Source organism: Macaca fascicularis, chromosome 16 (assembly GCF_037993035.2).
Source record: "Macaca fascicularis isolate 582-1 chromosome 16, T2T-MFA8v1.1".
In the NCBI taxonomy this organism is placed as follows: Eukaryota; Metazoa; Chordata; class Mammalia; order Primates; family Cercopithecidae; genus Macaca; species Macaca fascicularis.
In genome coordinates this window covers 58,276,106-58,301,717 of record NC_088390.1, presented here as the reverse complement: position 1 = coordinate 58,301,717, position 25,612 = coordinate 58,276,106, and the positions used below count along the sequence as shown (strand labels likewise).

At 43.1% G+C, this 25,612-nt stretch overlaps 1 protein-coding gene across 12 annotated transcripts in view; it reads right to left on the bottom strand.

Moving 5' to 3' along the window:
- SKAP1 (src kinase associated phosphoprotein 1) overlaps positions 1-25,612 on the bottom strand; it is a 329,438-nt gene that overhangs the window by 291,904 nt on the left and 11,922 nt on the right. For 11 of the 12 annotated variants that reach the window (XM_074019392.1, XM_074019395.1, XM_074019396.1 and 8 more), the window contains exon 1: positions 11,365-11,522. The exons of the other annotated variant lie outside the window; for it this stretch is intronic. Coding sequence is in view for 7 of the 11 variants with exons in the window: in XM_005583555.5 (XP_005583612.1) it covers positions 11,365-11,410 (46 nt within the window). In the remaining 4 variants the exon portion in view is untranslated. Of the gene's footprint in view, positions 1-11,364; positions 11,523-25,612 lie in introns of those variants that run through there. 12 annotated transcript variants of the gene reach the window in all.

The window sequence follows — 25,612 nt, the reverse complement described above, 5'->3', positions numbered from 1 at the left end:
ATATTCTACAAAAAAATATATATATCAGTTATTTTCATAATTTAAAATATACATGGACCATGACATCAACCAGAATGTCTAAAAATAAAAAGACTGCAATACCAAGTGTTGGTAAGGATATGGAGCAAGAGGAACTCCCATATACTGCTGGTGGGAATGGAAAATGGGTATAATCACCTGAGAAAAGTATTTGGAGTTTAACATACAACTACCCTATGACCTAGTAATTCCCACTCCTAGATATATTTATCCAAGATAAATGAGTGCTTATGTTCACAAGTTATACAAGAATGCTCATAGCAGCTGTATTCATGATAGTCAAACACTGAAAACAACTCATTGTCTATCAGCATAAGAATGGATAAACAAATTGTGGAATAGTCACACAATGGAATACTATTTAGCAAAAAGGAACAAACCAATACACACAATAACATGGATATATTTCAAAAATATTATGTGGACAACAGATACAAAAAAGTACATACTGATTGCATTATGATAGAAGTCAGAACAGTGATTAGCTCTGGGAGGGAATACTGACTGGAAAGGAAACTTTCTAGGGAGATGGAGGGTGGTGTGGGTGTATATTGATAAGGTATCTTCATCTGGGGAGTGGTCTCATAGGTGTATATATATATGTTTAAGTCAACCAGTTTTAACACTTAAGTTAAGTGGTATATAAGTCATACCTAAAGTACTAAGAAGAAAGGGAGAAAAATGGAAGGAAGGGAGGGAGGAAGAGAGGAAGAAAAGAAGAGAGAGGGAGGGAGAGAGGGAGAAAGAAACATTAGGTTGTTGCAAAAGTAATTGCAGATTTTGCAATTTAAAAAAATGGCAAAATCCTCAATTTTTGCACCAACCTAATAGATGGGTGAATGGATAAAAGGGCTCATACAAAAAGTTATGAGAAAGAAAAGAATTTGGGGGGCTTTTTTTTTTTTCCCAAAACAGTGTTTTGCTCTGCCACCCAGGCTGGAGTGCAGTGGTACTATCTTGGCTCAGTGCAACCTCCAGCTCCCGGGTTCAAGCAATTCTCATGCGTCAGCCTCCAGAGTAGCTGTGATTACAGGCATGCACCACCACACCCAGCTAATTTTTCTATTTTTAGTACAGATGAGGTTTCACCATGTTGGCCAGGCTGGTCTCGAACTCCTCACCTCGGGTGATCCACCCGGCTTAGCCTCCCAAAGTGCTGGGATTGCAGGAGTGAGCCACCATGCCTGGCCAGAAAAGTTATTTTTAAAGAAGTGTAATTTAAGAAGGTTTATTAAAATGCAGTGAATAGATGTTTTCTGTAGCTACCTATGCACTCCAGCATATTTCTCATACTAGATTTATAATATATAGTACCTTAATTAATTCTAGCTACTACAATATTGGTTAAACTAAGTACAAATATGTGCCATTGGATATATTTTAGTAAAGCTTCTCTTATTTGAATAAAAACTTTATTTTCCCATAACATACTCATATTAGAATGTCAACAATGTTAGGAGGAGACCGTAAATGAGAATTTAAATAATTCACAAATGATTTTATTACAGCCAAAAGCCTTGAGGAAGACTTGCTATCTGCATGGTAAGACCACTCTATTTCTGAGCTCAGACTGTCCTATCTTCCATGTAAATGCTGGATAGTAAAATTAAGCAGTAGAACTCAAAGACTCCAAACCTGAAAATCCATCTGGTATAATCACCTAACCTATAATGCAGCACTGACAATCTGGAAAAGCAAGCAATGAACTCAGAAACACAGGGGAAATAAATATGAATAAATGTAGCAGAAATTATAGGATTTCTGTAGGGTGTAATGGCTTATAACATGAAAAAATTAGATCTATGATAGTTATGTCAATATGTTAAGATTCTCAGATGGTGGTAAAACTTGATACCTTATTTTTCCTATATTTAAAATGATTAAAAACTGTTTAAGTATTATACTTATGAAATTAGGTAAAAATATTATCTTAATAACTGGTACTACAGTTCCTCCTAGGGAAAGAACTGTCATTGTTTGGGAAAATAACTTGTTTTGCTGTGTGTGGCTATTGGTGGGAACCTAAACAACTATACAGATAGTTAAACTGCCTTTTCATGTGGCAGGGAAAAAAATATATATATTTTTTACTTCAGATAGGATAAAGAAAGAAAGTGACAATGAGAAGGCATAAGGCTGGGAACTAAATCAAGTGAAAGAATAGAGGATATACCCTGATAACTGGGGTGGCAGAAGGGTATTTAGGAATAGGAATGCCTAACGCTCAAATCATTTACATGACTGCAATGTAAACCCCTCCTCCTGCTCCTGGCACCCCCTGATTCTCCAGTGATGTTTTCTATACTCATAGGGACTTCATGTGAATAGGCTTTTGTGGAAACTGAGAAGGAAAATACATCTAAGCCAGGGCTTCTCAACCTCAGCACTATTGACAATTTGGGCTAGATGATTCTTTATTGTGGAGGGACTGTCCTGTGTGTTGTAGGAAGTTTAGCAGCATCCTTAGCTCCTACCCACTAGATGCCAGGAGCACCCTCCCAAGCTGTGACAACCAAAATGTCTCCAAATGTTGCCAAAAGCCCCCAGGGTCAAAATCACCCCTCTTGGCAACCACTGGCTTGGGCCTACACAACCCAGGACAGACAGCATGCACAGCAGCAGGGGAGCCTGGAGGGAAAGCTGACCTTGACAATGCATGTTGTTTGAGAATCACCCTGATCCTGAGGGGAGCTGTGAACTTCCATGGGGAGCAGCTCTTACCTAGTTCAAAAGAGCTAGGCAGCCCATCTAACACTAGATGATAATCAGAATGAAGTTTGAATATCTCTACCACATTTTTAAAAATTTTAGCAAACAAAAGGGAGAAGGAGAATAGATCTTTTTTTAAAAAAACTGGGAATTAATGCAAGAATACTAGTTCTAGACACACAAAATAGAATTTTTTTTTTTTTTTTTTGAGACGAATTTTGCTCTGTTACCCAGGCTGGAGTGCAATGGCATGAGGCGGGAGGCTCACTGCAACCTCTGCCTCCCAGGTTCAAGTGATTCTCCTGCCTCAGCCTCCTGAGTAGCTGGGATTACAGGCGCCTGCCACCACACCTGGATAATTTTTCATATTTTTAGTAGAGATGGGGCTTCACTATGTTGGCCAGGCTGGTCTCGAACTCCTAACCTCAGGTGATCTACCCACCTTGGCCTCCCAAAGTGCTGGGATTACAGGTACAAGCCACCATGCCCAGCCACAAAACAGGGTGTTCTATAACAAGGTAAGGAACACATATCTTTCCCGATATGCTCAGTCATATACAAACAGACTAGGTAAAGCTTCAGGTGCCACCTCAGAGAATCCCTTTGTGACAAAATAAAATTTCAACTGAAACATCAGGGTAGAAAAATTATATGCCTGGGAATCTATAAGAATATAGAAAATTCAGAGAACAAAAGCAATGAAGCTAATTTTCTCTCTCCTTCCTCCATAAAGTTTCTCATCAAAATAATCACTAGACTCTGAAGGAAAGAAATGGAGATTTTGAAAGAATCCCTAAAAGCCGGGCTGGATGTGGTGGCTCACACCTGTAATCCCAGCACTTTGGGAGGCTGAGGCAGGCAGATCACGAGGTCAAGAGATCAAAACCATCCTGGCCAACAAGGTGAAACCCCGTGTCTACTGAAAATACAAAAATTAGCTGGGCTTGGTGGTGTGCACCTTTAGTCCAGCTACTCGGGAGGGTGAGGCAGGAGAATCGCTTGAACCCAGGAGGCAGAGGTTGCAGTAAGCCGAGATCGCACCACTGCACTCCAGCCTAGCAACAGAGTGAGACTCCATCTCAAAAAAAAAAAAGCCTCCTGTAATGGAGAAAAAGGATAAAAACAGGGATGGGCTACCAATATAAGCAAAAGACCATGCCTGGGAGTTTTCCTGTGGAAAGGCAGTTGCCAAAACAAACAAACAAAAGAGGTCAACTGGATAGCCCAAGTGAAAAAAAATTTAATTTTATTTATCAGACATTTATATGGTGTTTAGTACATACCAGATACTGTTCTAAATTCTTTTCAAATATTCATTCTTTTATTCTTCATATAAATTCTGTAAGATAGGTACCACTATTATCTCAATACTACAGATAGGTGCCATTATTATTTCAACGTTACAGATCAAGAAACTGAGACCCATGGTCTATTTAGTGAGTAAATGGTAGTTAGAAAGTGGAAGAGTTAGAATTTGAATCTAGGCAAATTGCACACAGAGAAAATATACAGGACCTATGAGAAAACATTAATGTTCCAAAAGAAAAGATCACCTGAAGAACTAAAGAAAATGCCTACTTCTGAAGCAGATTTATTATTAAAGAACAAAAATGTTTAGAAAATTTCTAATTCTCAGCAACATCCAAAAAGTCATTAAATGTACAAATCAGCACTTTATAGATGTAATGAAAATGAGACAATGAATAATGAGGAAAGAATACATGGCAACTTTTTAAAAAATAAATAAATGTTGAATTTAAAACCATAATGAAAGCAATGACAGATGAGACAGTAAAAAAGATGAAACAGAGAGAGCATATCAGGAATCCAATATATGTATGCTATAAAGCCAAGTATGACAGAATAAAACAGATGGAGCAGAAGCATAATAGAAGAAAACTTTCCCAACTCAAAGGGAGACCTGAGTCCACAGATCAAGAGGGTTCACTACATACCAGGCAAAATTATTAAAAGGCCTTCCTGGCATGCTACTGAACAACAACAAAAAAAGTATTAAAAAGTAAGACCTTGATACTAACTAGTGACATTTTTGAGAGCAAAGAAAAATATTCGCCGGGCGCGGTGGCTCAAGCCTGTAATCCCAGCACTTTGGGAGGCCGAGACGGGCAGATCACGAGGTCAGGAGATCGAGACCATCCTGGCGAACACCGTGAAACCCCGTCTCTACTAAAAAATACAAAAAAAAAAAAACTAGCCGGGCGAGGTGGCGGGTGCTTGTAGTCCCAGCTACTCGGGAGGCTGAGGCAGGAGAATGGCGTAAACCCGGGAGGCGGAGCTTGCAGTGAGCTGAGGTCCGGCCACTGCACTCCAGCCTGGGTGACAGAGCGAGACTCCGTCTCAAAAAAAAAAAAAAAAAAAAAAAAAAAAGAAAAATATTCTATACACCCCCAGCTGGGAGGAGTGGATTATAAATGAAATATACCAGGCTGGCATCAGACCTCTCCTTCACAAAACTGAAGGCCAAAAGATAATGGCACAACTTTTACAGGCTGAGTTGGGGGGAGGTTGAAGAAAGGGGAAAAGTATGACCCCAGAACTTCATGCCCACAGCTGAGTTTATATGAAATAAGGGAGACACATTCTCGGACATACAGAGGCTCAGCAAACCTATCATCAAAGTACCCTTCCTGAGAAATTCACTCAGCACTGTATTCTAGATCATCAACTACCAGGACTTTACACACTGTCCGCTACAGTAGCTGCTGTGACTACTAAGCAGCTGAAATGTCACTAGCACAACTGAGGAACTAACTTTTTGCGTTGTATTTAATTTTAGTTAATAATTTAAATTAAAATAGCCACATGTGGCTAGTGGCTTTTATGGTCAACAGCACAGTCTTAATATCTAAGAGATAAAATAGAGTTCGAGGATGAAAAATTCATGGTACCAAAAGTAAGAAATGAACAAGTTAAGCAGGGAAAACATTCTTGTTTGTTCTTTTTTTGAGATAGGATCTCACTACATTACCCAGGCTGGACTACAGTGGTGCAGTCTTATCTCACTGCAGCCTCAACCTTCTGGGCTCAAGTGATCCTTCCACCTCGGCCTCTCAAAGGGTTGGGATTATAGGCATGAGCCACCATGCCTGGCCCGATTTTTATTTTAAGATATTAGGGTAAAACTATTTGTGGAATAAAAATAGGATATATAACTTGAAGGAAAAAAAAAATCCACTTAATGATTGTCTTATTCCATTTGGGCTGCTATAACAAAATACTACAAACTAGGTAGCTTATAAACAACAGAAATTTATTTCTAACAGTGGGAAACTGGAAAGTCCAGATCACTGGCAGATTCAGTGTCTGCTGAGAGCCTGCTTTTTGGTTCATAGATAGCACCTTCTAACTGTGTCCTCACATAGTGGAAGGAGTAAGGCAGTTCTCTGGGACCTCTTTTATAAGGGCATTAATCACCTCCCAAAGGCTAATACCATCACATTTGTAGTTAGATTTCAACATAAAAATTTTGGCAAGTCACAAACATCCAGAGCACAGCAGTGATCTAAGAAAACCCTCAGGAAAGGCCAGGCACGGTGACTCATGCCTGTAATCCCAGCACTTTGGGAGGCCGAGGTGGGCAGATCACGAGGTCAAGAGATCAAGACCATCCTGGCCAACATAGTGAAACCCGTCTCTACTAAAAATATAAAAATTCGCCGGTCACGGTGGTGCGCACCTGTAGTTCCAGCTACTCAGGAGGCTGAGGCAGGAGAATCACTCGAACCCGGGAGTTGGAGGTTGTGGTGAACCGAGATTGCGCCACTGAACTCCAGCCTGAGCAACAGAGTGTGACTCCGTCTCAAAAAGTACAGAAAACCCTCAGGAGACAATAACAAGTGAAAAATTGTAAGTACAAAAAATCAGTATACAAACCTGTGCACAAATATGTCCCAACTTTTAAAGTATATCCATATAATAAACACTGAGAAAAATACATGGAAATTTAACAATTATCGATTCTGAGTAACTGTATCCTATTGCTGTTTTCTATATTTTCTATAATGAGCATTATTACTTCTGTAATCAGAAAATTTTAATATAAAAAAGGAATAGAACTATAGTCATATATCACTTTTCAGAATTCAACTGAGCCGTAGCCTCAGCTATCTGGAAGACAATCCAGTTTCAAAAATTAAGCAAAAAGATTCTGAGCGGCCAAAATACATCTTACAAATCCCACATTTAAAGGTGTGGGTACTTTGTTCATCAAGAAAGCCCTTTGTAACTTCTTTTACATATATCTCAATTCCAACTAACGTGGTTATCTAATGTTCCAGAAGCACTGGGAATGTAGACATACAGACAGGGGTGCAAAGTGATAGGCCTTGGCCTAACAGCAGGAAAAAAATAATGAAAAAAAATATATAAAGCAGACTCAGACACCTACAAAGCAGTTCAGGGGCAACTATGGCCAAACATCCTAAACAATACATTTCCATAAAGTATGATAATAGATATTCACTATAACAACTTTGAGTTAAAGAGTGCTCTAAAGAGGTTCATTTGAAGATAGCCGTAGACTGGTTGGCTAAAGAAGAAAAGTTCCTAATGCATTTGAGGAAAAACTTCATCACAAATGTTTATAATAAAAAGGTAAGAGTGCTTAAAGAGAATCTCCTCAGCTATCCAGAGCAACTCAAATCTGCGAGTTCCCCATAGTTGGAATTTTACTATACTGAAACAGATTTTATGGTTGGCTGCATTGACCAATACAGGTCTGGAGAACAATCTGGAAGGAAATGATTAATGACTGCTTCTTTACAAGGAAGTTTAAAAATAAATAACTATAGGCGTATCAGAATCAACATTAACGCAGCAATTGCTACTACATGCAGCCAGGTTGTTGATGTTATTTTGGCTTAAATTCACATTCTGGGCAGGATTTAGTGCCATATAGGCAGTTGGGACCTATCAGCTACCAGGGTAATATCAGTAGCCCCCATTCCATCACACAGGACAAACTACAAACCAAAGAAATGTCTATTCCACCTCCTTCATACTCATCTCTTTTGCTTCTGACTTCAAAAGCGGGGCTAGAAAGACCAGGAAGAAGAGACTGATTATGTTTATATCTGTGGAGCAAAGATTATGCAAACTGCCAGCACTTCATTGTTTTTGTTTTCAGCGTGGTTATCACAAAACAAAAACAAAAAGATAACTTCTACATCTGAAGCTCTATTATTTGAAAACAGACCTGAATATTTCCTCCTCTTTCAATAAAGCAGAAAGCACCCTTCATTTTACTTATCTATGAAGTACTTATTTGTTGATAGGGTACTAGTTACTATTTCTATATGAGAGCCTGACAGAGTCTATCTAAAGAAGCTATTTCCTGAGTTACTCTAGAAGCCTCACACTGTTTTTATATTTGCCAAAAATCCAAGATAACATTTTTTGTTTTTAATTTCTCCACCTTCCATACCCCTCAGAGCTAAAAAGAGAAAAACATTACCATAAGCATAGTTAATGGTCCGTTAGCACTTTGACCTCTCTGAGTTTCTATTTGTCTTTTGTTCCTTTTTCTTTTAAATATCCTTACTACTTATTTTTTCCTATTTACAAAAGTAATACACGGTCATTGTCACAATTCAAACAACCCAAAGATGTATGAAATAAAAATTAATAACCTCCCCTTGTCCAAACTCTCACTCTTCTCCCAAGAAAGCCAATGTTACCAGTCTGGTATATATTCTTTTTCACTTCTTCCTAGGCTTACACAAACATTTATAGCATATGTGGCTTTTCTGGTTTTGTCTTTCGGTTTTCAAGCAAAAATGGGATATTACATGTACTATCATGCATTTTGCCTTCTAGTCTTAAAAATATGCCATGGACACTTTCCAAGCCTATATATAGATCCACAGAATACCTTTTTAGGGGTTGTGATGTATTCCATAAGACAAATGTCCCATAATTCATTCAACCATCACCCTGAGTCTCCCAACTCATTAACATTTAGGATAGATCTTCATGCATATACTACTACATGTCCTTTAACTTCAGTCACAGATTTTTAGAAGTGAGGTTTCTAGGTCAAATGAAACATTTCCAAATGTTTCAAATTTTATATTTAAACAAAATTAATTTTAGGTCTTGAGAATTTCTGTTCTCTTCTTCATTATGTAAAATTTTGTTATCAACCATTCACAATGCTTTACATATTTTATTCTTAAAAGCACACACATTATGTCAAAAAATGCCCCTCTGTCATTTATGCTTGTGTAGTTATAAACAAATAAATGCTTAAGTTATAGCTGTGATGTCCAGTGTTAAATCACTGTGCCAATGCTTATGCCTTAGTTTATGAAAGTAGTAATTCATTATGGAAATTCCACCCCCACAGCCATGTGGCAGCACTAGAGTTGCAGCCCTCACATCCTGTGACTCCCTCCCACAGAGTGACTATATAGAGATCAGGACCTCCATTTTTTCTAATTGTCAACAGTTACCCTTAAAAAGTGTGTGGTGGGGGAGACAAATAGCAACAAACAACAAATTGATAGCCATTGTGGGCTTCTAATATCGACAGATTATTTGTAACACAATGAATAATGCTCCCGGTCTACACCAGGGACTATGTTCCATAAGAAATAAAACTTGTAACCAATATGTTGCTATTATTATTACAGGAACCTTTCAAAAACATATTCTTCAAACATTTTTCATTAGAATCACTGGATGAATCACACTACATTTTTTTCTCTACTTCAGTTCAAGTTCTAATTGCAAACTAAAAAAAAAAAAAAAGCCTTAAAGAAATACATTAACCAACGAAGCTCCTTATAATTTGGTTTCAGACTCCTCCATATATTTTAAAGACCTGAGCACCAACAGAGATTGTTAAGACACAGCAAGCTTGATACAGAAGTATGTGACATGCAATTAATCTCCATTCATACCCTGCTCTACTTGTCAGCAAACAAAGGTTCTGCTTTAGAAGGAGATCTGAAGACTTCAATTAAAAACAGTCAGCTAACAAGAAAATAATCTAAGCTAAAGGAAGGTGGCAGGTGCAGAAATGAGTTGTTTACCAAAGTGTCAGTTTTGAACAATAAAGAACTGCACATCAAAAATGCTGAAGGAATGGATTTCATTGCAAGCCTCTGAAAATAAAAAGGAATTTTCTACCAAGGCTAGACACAAAACTGAAGTATAGTTTAACAAGCTTATAAAATAGGTTTCCTCTCATCAAATGACAGATACCAATAAAAAGAACCACTTTATATCTTTCAATGCAAGGGCAGAGTTAAACTTTTCGCCACAGTTCCTTCTCTCCTAGAAACCAAAGACAATTACAGCCTTCCTTCACAAGCCTAATATTAAACCAACAACAGAGGGGAAGGCTGGATTGCTTCTTCTTAGACACTTAGATAATGCTCCTTTACCCTGCAAATAGTTTTCCACCCCCAAAATTTAGATTTATTCTGATCATAAGTAAAATGGATTTTGGAAACCTCACCTCAAAAGAAATATCTAGTTGACAGCTTTTACATAGAAGCAATCCAGAATGGAAACAGTGCTACCAACAGAGACCAAAAGGACTTGCCAAATATTTGATTAGGAGGCATTTATACCGAGATAACAAGGTAATGGAGATATAAAACCAATTAAATTGAGAGAAACTGAAAAAAAAAATACTGCTTGCCAAAAGTGTGACCTGCCCAAAGCAGGCCATCTGTTAAATATGTGTCAAATACGTCAACTTAGATGCCAAAAGGCTTAATTCTGAATAGTTTTCTCCTGGAACCCTTATGCAACTGCAGATTCCAGGCCTCTGTCCTCTCTGGAAGGTTAGTTACAGGAAAGCAAGTAAAAGTGACTTTCACCATGAAACCCAGCAGATGAAACTGCCCTTTAGCAACGTCTCTGAGACATCTCTCTGGAGTGTCGGCAGTGTGTGCTGAGTGTTGATGGGGATGGCCGGAACTCTTTAAACCATCGCTTAGACACTGTAGTCGGAAGGTGAACACACCACAATGGGGGCACTTCTAGAAAAGGAGGAAATCCCATACTGAGAATGAGCCTGCCTTGGGGTGGGTGAGACCCCCTAGACGTCCGCAGGGTGATAAAGGGAGGGCTGGGGTTTTCGCACTGACAAAAACTCACGTCAACCACCTGGCCTTGGCCCATGGGGATCCCATGAGCCCCTCGCAGCCCCCTGGAGAGCCTCGCGGACCTCTAAGCAGGAAGGTTTGGGGTCTTCTGTGACAGGTGAGGAAGTCGTGTCTGGGGAAGGAGGGGGACGGGAAACCCTACAGATGTAGAGCAGTTCTTCGGAGAAAGGGACAGGTCGAAGACCAGGCAAGGTGGCATGGGAGACCAAGAACCTGGCCTGAGGACTTTAGAAGCCGGGGAGGTGAAGTGGAGGCCTAGAGGTGCCTCAAGGAAAAGGAAGATGTGGGACTCCAGGGAGTGAAAGGGGCCCTGAGTTGAGAGGATGGAAAGATGGCTCTGGGCAGCTGAGGCCTCTAGAAGCCTTAAGGTTCTAGAAGGAGGTGAGTGAGGAAGCTGAAAAGAAAGCCTGGCCGTGGGAGGCCTGGAGTCGCCTTTCTGCCTTCGGCTCAGCACTTAAGGGGGCTTGCGCCAGGGCGTTACCTTCCAGGAGCCAACGGATCTCCTCAGGGAGGCCGGCGGCCTGCATTTGGCTGGGCGGGAGAGAGACCGGTGTGCGAGGCGGGAGGGGGCGCGGGCCCTGGTCGCGAGGCGGACCGGCTGGAAGGCGACCCGGCTGCGCCGCGAGGCACCTGTACCTCAGCCGCGGTCGCCGCCCGCCCAGCCCGGCCGCGGGGCGGGGCTGTGGGTCCCGGGGCGCTTCAGGAAGTGGCGCGGGCGACAGGCGGGGACCCGGGAAGGGGCGCGGGGTGTGGGCGCACGTGGCGCTCACGCCCGGGGCCCCGCGGTAGAAGGATTGGGGGTGCCAGAAGCACCGCACCATGCGAGGCCAAAGGTGCGCCCCTCCAGCACCCACCAAAACAGAAGACTTCAAAAGGCTCAAAGGACCCACGGCTTTGAAGACTCCATCCTAAGCACCGAACAGATGAACTCACAGTGGCAGATTTGAAAGACCGCGGGGTGCCTGAAGTAGGGTGCCGAGAGGCAGAATCCAATTCCCGTCAAGCATAGCACCTCTCAATTGCCTGTCCAGTTCACATCTCCATCTCCAGAAAAGAGGGCAAAACTTCGCTCTTAGGGAAGCCACAACGTTGAAAGGAAATGATTAATTCCCAATAAGCAATATAAGGACACCAACATTTGGGAGAATCGCGGCAGCGTGGCAGCAAGGGACACAGGAAACCGAACTGTGCTGTTCTCCCTCAGGCTGGAAAGGCCCTGAGGAAAGTAAGGGGTAACTCAGGGAGAAAGCTGAGGGAGAGGAGAACAGAGCCCTTTCCCTCCAAGAGCTGCGGAAGGGAGGAAAGTGAAGGACAAAATCACAGTCTCATTCAAGGGACACTTGGTGTCAGTCTCCTGGTTGTAACATGGTACTGTAATATTACCAGATGTTACCCTTGGGGGAAACTGGGTAAAGATAGACGGAGTTCCTCTATTATTATTTCATCTTATTATTATTATTTCTTAAACTCTCTGTGAATCTACAATTCTCTCAAAATGAAGAGGTTTTTTAAAGTACAATAGGTCCACTGCCATGAAAAAGGTATAAAGTGCTACGGTTGATAAAAGAAGGGAGTTGAATACAAGAAAAGGAGGGAAGAGGCCAGGCATTGTGGCTCACACCTGTAATCACAGCACTTTGGGAGGCTGAGGCAGGAGAATCACTTGAGCACAGGAGTCTGAGGTTACAGCCAACTATGATAACCCTAGTGTACTGCAGCCTGGGCAACAGAGCAAGACCCTGTCTCTTAAAAAAGAAAAAAAAAAAGGAAGTGCCAGTATGCTTGTGAGTGTTCAAAGGTGCATGTGGTGTTTGAGATGGGCTCTGAAAAACACACCAGACTTTGAAGGGGCAGGAGGACTTTCCAGGTGGAAGGACCAGAGTAAAGAAAGAAGGAAGAGCCCTTACCAGCTTGAGGACTAGTTAGTAGCCCTCTTTTACTGGATGTTGTAGGAAGACTATGGTTGTCAAGATAAACTGCAGCTCTACTGTTAAGGGAATTGAAAGTCAGAATAGGAAAGTTGAACTTAATTGAGTGGGCACTGGGGAGCCATTGACAATTTTTTAGATTGGGAATGACCTAACCGGAGCTCTGGTATAGTATGTGGCCTCACACATCTCCACCTCTGCTGTTTTCCTTCTTAGTAAAAAGTGGCGTTTCTATTCTCAGACTCAACCTACAGAATATGTAGAAAAGATTAGGAGTTGTAAGAAAAGACACAAGGAAAGTGGGTAAAATGGTTTTTACAACAGCTATAAGGGGAATAATGATGGACTCAACCTAGGAGATGGGGCAAGAGCAGTAAAAAGAAATCGTTGAGAAGGATGAGTGGTATAAGTGCCTGCCTCCTTGTACTGTTTCCCATCCAGAGATACAGCCTCAAGGATGAGGTGTGATCCTTTAAGGAGTACAGTGCATTCTGCCATCTGAAAAGGAGTGGTGCGTTGGTTTCAGTGTCACATGACCCACCTACAAGCTGCAGTAAATTGGGGTGAGGGGACAGAGGCTGGCGTGAGTCTCTCTGGGGTATCTGGCTCCTGCTCATCCTCCTTCCTGCCCTGAGAAAGTATAGCAATGGGTGGCTGGGCGTGGTGGCTCATGCCTGTAATCCCAGCACTTTGGGAGGCCGAGGCAGGCAGATCACGAGGTCAGGAGTTTGAGGCCAGCCTGACCAATATGGTGAAACCGCATCTCTACTAAAAATACAAAAATTAGCTGGGCATGGTGGTGCGCACCTGTAATCCCAGCTACTCGGGAGGCTGAGGCAGGAGAATCACTTGAACTCGGGGGGCAGAGGTTGCAGTGAGCCGAGATCAGGCCATTTCTCTCTAGCCTGGGTGACAGGGCAAGACTGTTTCAAAAAAAAAAAAAAGAAAGTATAGCAGTGGGCAGACTACCTCTTTCAGGCTTGGGATCAAGTACCAGGTACCCCCATGGCATTTTTACCAACTTCACCACTTCACCTATAAAATTGTAGCTGCTCTAGGACCATTTTGAAGTACTTATGGTGCATACTAAAAAGCAAGGAAAGATACATGGGAACTGTCTGTGCTATCATCTCAGTTATTTTTTGGTAAATCTAAAGTGTTACAAAAAAAAAAAAAAAAATACAGCAAGGGAAACAAAGTCCCCCTGTATGTCAACCTAAACTTTGCCTTGCTTTCCCTCTTGGTAACAGAAGAAAATTTGATAACCTCTCCCTCTTGTTCAAGGATATGGTGTCACATACTAATATAGGCTACCAGCTAATGAATTGTTTGATAAAGAGCAAAAAACCCAGGTAACTGCACTTCTTTGCAGGCTTCACTGCCTGTCATAGCTTACTTACACCAAGGAAAACAGCAAAAACTCACAATGTACGTATTCTACATGCATCCTTCCTTACAAGAATCTCTGGGTTTTGGAGAGACAGGGGTAGAGGGAGGTGCAGAGTCGGGTAGTATGTAGCGGGTGACTGGCAGATTCCAATACAGTATTGTCATGTTGCATCAAAGTTCCTCATTGCAGACAGAAATCTGCCTCCACACATGAACGCAGCCCTTCCTTAATCATCTGAGGACCCTGTTTCAGCAGTCAGCCTCACTCCTAATGACATTCTGTTAAATGGACAAATTCCTTTGAAGCCTTGTCCTTCTTTGAAATCCAATTTCGCAGAAAGCCAAATCTGATTGGGGGTAGCCATGGAAACCACACCGAAGAGTCTTTGAGGAGGTGAAGAGAGGCAAGGCAAAACGTGATAGTCACGAATCCTTTACTGCTCTGTCAGAAATATCAAAGAGATCTAGAGAGGTTGGCAGTAGCCGAGTCCCTGCCTGGGTCCTGTTCTGTGTGGCTGGGTACTATGTGGCTGTCATGGAAGAAAGCAGCCAGCTGTCTCTGCACACAGGCAGGAGGATGGAACAGAATACACAAATCTCAGGTCTGTCTGCCTCCCTTTTCTTCCCCTCCCCCCAGACCCAATTCCAGCAAGATCTTAGCATCCTCTTCTTAGCTACCCGCCCCTTAAAGACAAACAACAAAAGAATGACAAGGTTAAAATACAAGGCCCTCACAGATAAGAGGTCCTTTGGAGCAGAGGCCATGAAATTAATCTGGAATTCCTTGTAATTAGATAAGATAAGGGGATCTAAAGAGATGCAGAACAGCCAGGAATGGAGTCCAGCAGCACAACATGCAGAAAATACACCGCCTTGTCCACCGGGACCCTTCACGCACTGTCAGCAGACAGAAGACACAGAAAATAGAGCCTGTATTGGCCTCTGAGCTGCTTGGGAATGCTGTCTACATGTTCTCATGCCAGGTGGGCACTCACTAAATAGGCATCTATGGGATGTCCAGAGGGCCCAATCAGGAAGAAACAAAAGCATCTGGCACCCAGAATGGCATGGAGTGGGAACAACTGCAAGCAAAGCAGGAGCTGGCTGGCACTGCTCTGTCCTGGCTGAAATGGGTCTGGAGAGGAAACTGCAGAGGGCAGGCTCTGAGGCTTTATTCCGAGCTTGTTATTGATCCCTGAATGCTGGGTCATGACATGTGGCAGAGCTGACGTCTGCCCTGTGGATGTGCAGCCACTGCCTCTCAGCCTCTCGGTCCCAACCCCATCAACCGGGTTTATTGACTCTTTTATTGACAATGCTGGGGCCTAATGAGGACAAGAGCTGCACACTTCATTAAGGGATGTGGAAGGAGAGATGATGCATCCTGTCGGTGCCAAGAACCAGGCTCACTGTATGTTTTGCAAGGCCCCAGAAACCAAGCATCATACCACCTTGGAGGCAGAGGAGATGGACATAAGATGCTAACTTGGGCATATTACTTCAGTGGCCTAAAAATGAAGAGTTTCCACGGTTTGCCAGAAGCCTTGTTCTTACCAATTAGCTAACTCTTCAACTTAGGAGGGTCCTGTTATACACACACTCACACAAATACACTTCCAATGGTCTCCCCTTCCAGCTCACACTCCTAGATTCTCTGCCCTAATACATACAACAAAATAAGCAGCTTCTCATATCACATCAGGAAGCAATTCCATAAGCAGGTTCTCAATGAGGCACAGGCTTGGAACAGGATAAAAACTCAAAAGCATCTTCAAAGGGAACAAATTCAAGATAAGGAACAGACCCAGCACTATGACCAGGGTCCCCCAGCTTACAAGGAGCTATGCATTAGAATCTGGTACAAAGCTCTTGTAGAACTGAAAAATACCTAAGATAGATAGTTACAGCCTAGGGATCACTGAGCCACTCTGTGAAGTAATCACTGTTGGCCCTTCTCCATCTAAATAGTAATGTTTCATTCCCAGTACTTTAGGAGGCCGAGGCAGGGGAATCACTTCAGACAGGGAGTTGGAGACCAACCTGGGCAACATAGTGAGACCCCTGTCTCTACAAAAAATACAAAGATTTCAAAAATTAGCTGGGTATGGTGGCATGAGCCTGTAGTGCCAGCTACTCTTGAGGCCTAGGCAGGAGGATTGTTTGATCCCAGGAGTGCGAGGTTGCCGTGCCACTGCACTCCAGCCTGGGCAACAAAGCTGAGACCCTGTCTCAAATAAATAAATGAATAGTAACATTTCTTTCTTCTTTATCTTATCTATCACTCCTCTTATTATTTTTTCTCTATTGTCCCCAATCCTTTTCCTTTTTAGTCTTCTTTACCTATCCTTTAGACCACATTAGATATCTCCCTTGGGCACTGCTGAGCCCAGCAGAGGACCTGAAGACCAAAGAGGTTGCTGACTCTGACATTCTCTGTTTTTGATTGGTTCTCTTGGGGATCTGAAGTGGATATGGGAGGACTCAGAATGTATCAGCTGTAGCCAGATGAGCTGTGCGCTCAGTGAGATGCGGAAACAGTCTGTGTAGTTAATCTGCATGAGAGCAGATGAGGTTAAGACTAATTTTATAGACTATATATTTGCAGACATAACTTTGGAAACTAGATGGAAGAAGTGATCTTTTCTTCTGGGGGATTAAGGAGATTGAAGGTAGGGGGACAGCAATTTTCTAAAGTCGAACTGGGTTTCTTTGGTTTCCTTTCATCTGTTATTTCAAAGGTAAAACAAATTTAAGTTCCCAAACCCCTTCCTTACTTTTTATCCTTTCTTCTTCCTCACTTTACTACAGGTCTTAGAATTCAGAGTTGGAGCAGGAGGATTCAAGGTGAGAGAAGGGGCAGTTATTTAGAAGCTGGTAGGCCGGGCGCGGTGGCTCATGCCTGTAATCCCAGCACTTTGGGAGGCCAAGGTGGGCGGATCACGAGGTCAGGAGATCAAGACCATCCTTGTTAACACGGTGAAACCCCATCTCTACTAAAAATACAATAATTAGCCGGGTGTGGTGGTGGGCACCTGTAGTCTCATCTACTTGGGAGGCTGAGGCGGGAGAATGCCTTAAACCCGGGAGGCAGAGCTTGCAGTGAGCCAAGATCGTGCCATTGCACTCCAGCCTGGGCGACACAGCGAGACTCCATCTCAAAAAAAAAAAAAGAAGCTGGTAGAAAGCTCTGGCCTGCACTACACATGTGCTCATGTGCTTTGGAGGATACTGACACTAAGATGAGTGGATGTAATCTAATCAGAATCACCAGCATTCTCAAATACAGACAGAAGCACTAGAGTCAGAGATAAAAACAGCAATCGCTGATTATTTCAATCTAAGAAAGCAAGTAAAAATACCTTTGCCCTAGTGGATATCCTTTGGAATGACCTTTAGGTCCTCAAGATGTATTCTTTCCTTGCCTTCAGAATTGTGTCAGTGTCCATTTCATTTTTTTTTCTTTCTAAATATCTATTCTTTTTTTTTTTTTTTTTGAGGTGGAGTTTTGCTCTTGTTGCCCAGGCTGGAGTGCAGTGGTGCCATCTTGGCTCACTGCAACCTTCACCTCCCGGGATCAAGCGATTCTCCTGCCTCAGCTTCTCTAGTAGCTGGGATTATAGGCACATGCCACCATGCCAGGCTAATTTTTCTATTTTTAGTACAGACAAGGTTTCACCACATTGGCCAGGCTGGCCTTGAACTCCTTACCTCAGGTGATCTGTCCACCTTGGCCTCGCAAAGTTCTGGGATTACAGGCATGAGCCACCGTGTCCAGCCGAACACCGTACCCAGCCTCTCTTCCTAAATATCTCTGGACTCCCCTTCCCACAGCATTTTCTTCCTGTGTAAACCACACTATCTTTCATACACAAAATGGCACCGTCAGTTCATGTTGCATTGCTTTTCAGTTTGACTCTTGTCTTGCCTCCTCTCATCCCTCCACTAGAATGTGATCGCACTCTCTTACACCACATTTGAGATCTTCAGTCTCACATTCTTTTTCATCTTCAATCTTTCCCTCTGCCTGCTAACATCCTTGGTCTTCTCTATCCTTAAAAATCAAGATCTTCCCTCCACCCCTCTACCTCCTCCAACTCTCAACCTTTCCTCTCCTTCCCTGCCCCCATCAACTTCCTCCATCAAATATCATGTCCTTTCTCCTCCGTCTCTTAACCTTGCCTGCCTGTCTTCACACCACCAAAGGGATATCTCTCCCAAGAGCATCACTGACCTCCTTCTCCACTTTCCTTTGTCCTCACCAGCCTTCTTTTTGGATCATTGGATGGTCTTGACCATGTGCTGTTGCTGTAAGCACCCAGTTTGGTTGGCATTGCCCTATCTGGTCCTCTTCCTGTCCATCTTAACTGTGACTTCCCTGCCTCCTTCTTTGGCTCTCTTCATATCACCTTCTAGTCATAGGTATTCGCCAAAGCTTTCTACTTGCCTTTCTCCCATCCCTCTTCTTTCATTTCTCTCTTTGTTCTCTGAATCTCTAGTGGTTTTATTCTCATGCTACTACAACGTTCCCCTTTGTATAGATTGCTTTGCTGATTTGTACCTCTGCCCCACATTCCCACCTGGATATCTGAGCAGTTCCACCAAATTGTTATTTCCTCTCTCCTTAATTATTGCAATAGCAAGAAAGCTCAGTGGACAGGGCATGGGCTTACAAATCAGAAAGACCTGGGTCCCATTTCTGGCTCTGCCACCTACCTATTCAAAGACTCTGGGCAGAGCTCCATGAACCTCAAGTTCCTCATCTGTAAATTGGAGATCATAATCCCCACCTTACAGGGTTATTGTGAGGGTTAAGTAGAATGATGTATGTATATAGTATATGCTCCATAAATTATAACAGTTAGGCCGGGTGTGGTGATTCACACCTGTAATCCCAACACTTGGGGAGGCCAAGGCAGGTGGATTGCTTGAGGCCAGGAGTTCGAGACCAGCCTGACCAACATGGCGAAACCCCATCTCTACAAAAATACAAAAATTAGCTGGGCATGGTTGCGCACGCTTTTAGTCCTAGCTACTCAGGAGGCTGTGTCACAAGAATCATTGCAACCCAGAAGGCAGAAGTTGCAGTGAGCCGAGATCGTGTCACTGCATTCCAGCCTGGGTGACAGAGTGAGATTCTGTCTCCAAAAAAAAAAGTAATGTTATAAAGGCATTTCTGTTTTCCTGATAATTCAAGCTCAAAATATAGAAGTCATCTTAGACCCTTCCTCACTCATTCTAAACAGCCACTAAGGCCACTAGTCTTACCTCCTCACAGTGGCTTTTGAATCCTTACCCTCCTTGCATCCTTAATGTCACCTCTTTGGGTTTGGTTCTCAACATGTTTATTGGGAAGTGATAAGTTGAAATGGCTTCTAACCCGGCCTCCCTCATGCAATTTCCCCACTATCCCATGCCACCCCTCATATAAGCTTCAGAGTATTTATCCCAAAGCATGGTTCTGACCCCATCAAAGAGGTGATAGAGTATAGAATGTAGTGGCCCTAAAGTCAGACAGCCCTGTGCTCAAATCTGCCACTGCTTGCTGTGACCTTGGACAAGTTACTTATCTTGCATATGCCTCAATTTCCTCCGCAGTAAAATGGCAATAGTAACTGTATTCTCAAGGTTGTTTTGAAGATCCAAAGAGCTAATATATGTTCTGCTTACACCTGCCTGCCGCATGGTAGTTGCTTCGTGAAGTTTAGTGATTACTGTCCCTGCATTTCCCGCAAAAACTAGCACCTGTCAGATGCTCAATAAATACGTATACAAATTATCCATAATCTCTCATTTGATCTTTCTTACTCATTAAAGATATATTTGAGGAGTGACCAAGATATAGGTGTCATTGGTTGCCAAGGATGAGAGTTTTCCTCTTTATGAAGCTAATCTGCCTTTAAAGAGATGAATAGAATGGCCTTGGCTTCCTTGACACCAGGCTCTAACAAATCAAGGTTATCAGATTCTCCCTGCCAACCTCCAGAGATTTCCTCCCTGTCCTATCTATTCTAGAATACTTCCAGTGTTCTCCAAACCACATGGGGGAAACACTGATCTGGAAGGCATGAGATATTAACTCCTCTTTTCACTCATTGCGGCAAAAACAAAGTTTCCACTATAAATAAAGACCCTGCAAAGAACCAATCAGAAGGAAGATCATATCCCAGGAGTCTGCAGTCTTTTTAGTCTGGAGAGCTGCCAGCAGGGCTAAGCTCTACAGAAGGGCTGGGGTTGTGGCAGACGGAAACGACTTGGGGAGTGTGTGGGAGGGGTGATGGCCTAGGGATGAGGCTAGTGAGAAAGAAAAAGGGAAAAGAAACTGAATGAGAAGTTGAATGAAAAGATAAGTAAGTGGAGAAATAGAAAACATGATAAAGAAGTCTTCATAGTTTGGAGGATTAGAAACTAAATCAAACAAATCCACTTGATTTCCTGAGTTGTAGTTTCAGGCTATACCATGTTCTACCTCCAAGGACAGTTGAGAAGCTTCAGGGAATGGCTGTAAATTCCTAAAGAAAAGTGCCTTGTGGATCAAGCTGTTCCTATCTGCTGCTGTACTTTTTATCATCTGCACTTTCAACACAATGACAAGTTTTATTGAGTAATACGTGATATTACGCATCATGAGACTATTGATGCAGAATTTCCTTTTTCAGAGCTCAATATTGCAATCAAAGCCTGTTGCATCACATCACTGAGGCCATCCACTTAATGACAAGTTGTAAGACGCATATTGCAGAATATTCATGTTCATTTTATGCTCACAGTGCTTGAAATCTCCTCTAAACAGCCTCTGCTCTCAGCCTATTAAGGTGCCCGTGTTATCTACACTCCATTCAATGGTGTGGAAATAATTGTCTTGAGACTAAAGAAAAAATTGATGGTCACAAGCCGAGTCAGCACTTGTGTTCTTTTCTTACTCTGTTGAATCAGGTGTTATTTACCTCTTCCAACACCTGGGACTCCTGATAAGTCACTCCCATGGTAGCTTTTTCCAGGACAGTGCTATGGGGTCTTTAGAAGAAGTAGGGATCCTTCATAAGCTATATTGTTATCAGCACAATTCACGCAGCTACCAGATGTGCAAAATCGAAACCACCAAGGGCATTCAGGCAAAGGGGGCTTCCCCAGCTCCATATGGCCGCTATGACATGTGCTCATGAGTTAGAGGAGGAATCAGAGAAAAAATGGATGCACTCAACATGAGGGCCTGTGCACTTGCGAGAAAATGCTTATATTCTGACAAAGTTGGGGCCCTTTTTTATTGCCCTTCATCTGCTATCCCAGCACCTGCACCCTATAGCCTTCCTCCCTACAAACCTGGCTCTACTAAAAAGACCTGCCTGTTAGAGACAGGTGGGCCCTTTTCTTCATCTCTTCCCCTTCCTCTTATCTCTGGGATGAAGCACCAGGACGCAGGCTGGTGGAGGAGAGCAATTGCCTGTGGCAGCTGATAGTTCAGCAATGCGGCCTGCGACTTTGCCTTTAAATATCAACCTCATGCACAGACAACACCCTGGCAGCCTGAAAGGTTTCCATGGTGACAGAATGCAGGCCGTGACCTCTGTAAATGTAATCAGAGCACTGGGATTGGTGTGCGAGACAGGTTTAATTTCTCCTACAGTGGAAGCTCTGTGGTCCTCGCCCTACATAGTCTTCATACATTGACAGACAACCTGTTATCTTCACCAGGGCAGCTCTGCATATGGCAGTTCCCTCTGCCCCAGAGCTGCTTCCTCTACTGTCTGAGCAGGCTGCAGGATATAGAAGGTCACTGGGCACTGGGACAAGTCGTATCAATACCTGGCATCCTTGCCCAGTGTCCTTGGGAGGTGAGACTGTCCCTTATACAAAGAGCAGCTGTGGCATAAGGGTCAGACCAAGGACTCAGAAGATTAGCCAAGGTTTTCATCCCTGCTGTGTCACCAACAGTGTGACCTTGGGCAAGTCATTTAACTTCCAACTTTCTACATCTTCCCTCCAGGGAGAAAATGCCTGGGGAAGGGAAGGGAAGGGCAAGGGCTTCCAAAGTCCCCAATTTAAGATGGTACCCAATAATGCTTAATGTGAGGATCCTCCCACCCTCAGTGGACTCATACCCCAAGAAGTGAATGCTAGTCACTGGTGTCAGTGCTGCCAGTGGTGAGGGGAAGGCTCGCTGTGGGAGAGGCTCAGCAGGACTTCCCCACCTTTATCCTGAATTGGAACAAAACCAGGATGCATTTTTTTCTAAGCCAGCCCAGAGTAGTAGACTAGGGTTTTGCACTAAACTGACAGGAAACAGACAGAGGCTCAGAGGGAAATGTAGCTGCATTAAAGGAGGACCCCATAACCTATTTCCTTAAACTCCATGCCACCTCAGCAAAGAGTTTCTTTGGTCACTTGGATGCTAGCACCCTGTGATTCCATTTCTAATTCACATGAGATGCTGGCCGACTTCAGTTGCCAGTTATCCTGCTTCTCTGATTCTTTTACTTTTCCAGTATAGTATTCTGAAAAACAAAAACAAAAACAAACAAACAAAAAAGATCTGGACTAAGATGAGATTCATAGGGTTGCATGAAACATTTTTCTTCCCAGAGGGAGCTGGTCCATAAACTTCCCCTTGCAGAATGACATTCAACAAGGAATCTCAGAATTTCAGAGCTGGAAGGAACTTTAGAAACCCTTTAACCTACAGAGAGAAACCTGATGACTAGCTTGGATGTCCCTGGGTTACAGCAAATTAATGGCAGAACCACAAGGGCATCAGGGCCCCACTCTGCTCGGCTGAGTATTAATTTACCTCATGGGTGCTTTTGAACCTCAAACTAAAATAGAGGGGAAGTGGGGGGAGGATTCAAAAGTGGTTGATGAACATTAGAATCAGGAAATGGTGATTTGGCTGAATCTACAGATAATAGCTTTACCACTTCCTGTGTCAGCTGATGCCAAAGGAGAGAAGATTCTAAAGAAGAAAATAGTTAAGTGACAGGACTGTGGGTTTCCACACAACTGTCCCCACCCAGGCCACACTTTTTCTCTAAGGCCATTGAGGAGAGTATAAACCTGATTGCTCAGGGGTGTCATTGTCTGGTGTCCAACACAGAATCACAAGATCAAAGAATAACAGAGTTTATAGGAACCCCAAGGAACATCTGGTCTGACATTATGTCTTCTGGTTGCTGAGTAACTAAACCGTCTAGGACAGGTAATTTAATTGTCTTTCCTTTTTATTAAAGGACTCAGTTTCCCAACTATAAATGAGGAAATAAGGTTCCTTCTTGGTCTAACATGCCAGAACTCCATGATCTCGAAAGGTGGAGACTTCCCAACTTTTTCCAGGATCCCTTTATAGCATTTAACATGTATCTTTTTTTTTTTTTTTTTTTTTTTTTTTTTTTGAGACGGAGTCTTGCTCTGTCGCCCAGGCTGGAGTGCAGTGGCCGGGTCTCAGCTCACTGCAAGCTCCGCCTCCCGGGTTCACGCCATTCTCCTGCCTCAGCCTCCAGAGTAGCTGGGACTACAGGCGCCCGCCACCTCGCCCGGCTAGTTTTTTGTATTTTTAGTAGAGACGGGGTTTCACCATGTTAGCCAGGATGGTCTCGATCTCCTGACCTTGTGATCCGCCCGTCTCGGCCTCCCAAAGTGCTGGGATTACAGGCTTGAGCCACCGCGCCCGGCCTTAACATGTATCTTGTAAGTAGCAGGCTTCCCTGGCTCAAGCTTAGCATTACTGGTGTGGCAAGCACCAAGGGTTTGTCCAGCTCCCAGGGATTACCATGGACTCCAGGAACATGCCCTGAAGTTCCTTCTAGTGTTTTAAGGAGGAGGAGGAGGCAACCATTTATGTATTACTCATGTCGGTCCAAGTTGTTAATACTCCAGTAGTTGATAGGCCCAACCTGCATACGTTGTGGCCATGGGGAGGGTGGGGGTATGGGTGTGGTGGGGTGTGAGGTGGTATCAACAACATAGCAGCCCGTACAGAAACTGTGTGGAATAGGGGAGGAAAGAAATTCTTAAACAACACAGATGGTTATTTCTGGAAGAAATGGGTAGGTTTGCTGCACAGAAAAAGCAATCTATCCATCATATCACCTGTTCTTCAGACCTGCCTATATATGCCTGAATCATTATAGAAAAGTGTCAAATTCTGAACCCTTGAAAATCAGGGATATTATTATACTCACTCCACTCACTGAAGCCTTAGTTCCATCCTGCCTATATCCATTCTGCTATACTTGGTGTTACATTTTTGGATGAGAAATGTGCAGGGTGAACTCAGACTCTACAACCACTTGTCCTCTTCTTGGCTAAGTCACCTTCTCCTTCCAACTCCCTTAGGTCAGTAAATGGCACCATGGATAATCCAGTTGCCCAATCTAGTACCCTGGGGGGGGTCATCTTTCATCGCTCTTTCTTCCTCTGCCAAGTCTAGCTGGTAAATATCTTTCAAACAATCTGTTTCTCTCTAGTCTATTGCCACCATCCTGGTCCAAGCCACCATCATCTTCTACCTTGCAACCCTCTGGTTATATGCCCCACCAACCCATTTCCACTCTATAACCAGTGATGTCATTTTTAAAAATCTGCCCATGCCTCTTCCCTAATTAAAATTTTAGTAGCTTCCCAATATTACACTTCCTAACTCCTCACAATGGCTAACAAGCCTCTACCATCACCACCACCATAACCTCCTGCTTATCTTCCCAACCTCGCTGCCTGCATGGACCCTTTACTGTCCGTCATCTTCAGTAACAGACTTCCTGCAGTTTTTCAATGAGTCATACCCACTCCCACTTCCGTTTGCTCACATGTGCTGTTCCTTCTGTCTACAACACTCTTCCCCCTTCCCCTTCACCCAACTAACTTATGCTCATGCTTCAAGTCTCAACTTCATTTCCTCTGGTAACCAGCCTTGGCTCCCCAGCCTGGGTTGTATTTCTGTCTCCTACATTCCTGTAGCATTTAGCACCTGCTATGCAAAACTCACATCCCATCTGTAATTATTAAAATTATTAAAAGTAATGGCAAAAACAGCAATTGCTTTTGCACCAACCTAATATTTGTCTACTTGCCACCTGTCTTCTTCTCCTAAGAGTTCAGATTTTTCGTATCTTATTTCCTAATGTATTCCCAGCAACTACTATGCTTGTTGTATAGTAGGTCCTCAATAAAGGATTATTGAGTAAGTGCTACAAGGTAAGTCTGTTGGTTTTTTGTTTGTTTGTTTGTTTGTTTGTTTGAGACAGAGTCTTGCTGTGTCACCCAGGCTGGAGTACAATGGTGCGATCTCGGCTCATTGTAACCTCTGCCTCCCGGATTCAAGCGATTCTTCTGCCTCAGACTTCTGATTAGCTGAGATTACAGGCGCGCGCCACCATGCCCAGCTAATTTTTGTATTTTTAGTAGAGACAGGGTTTCTCCATG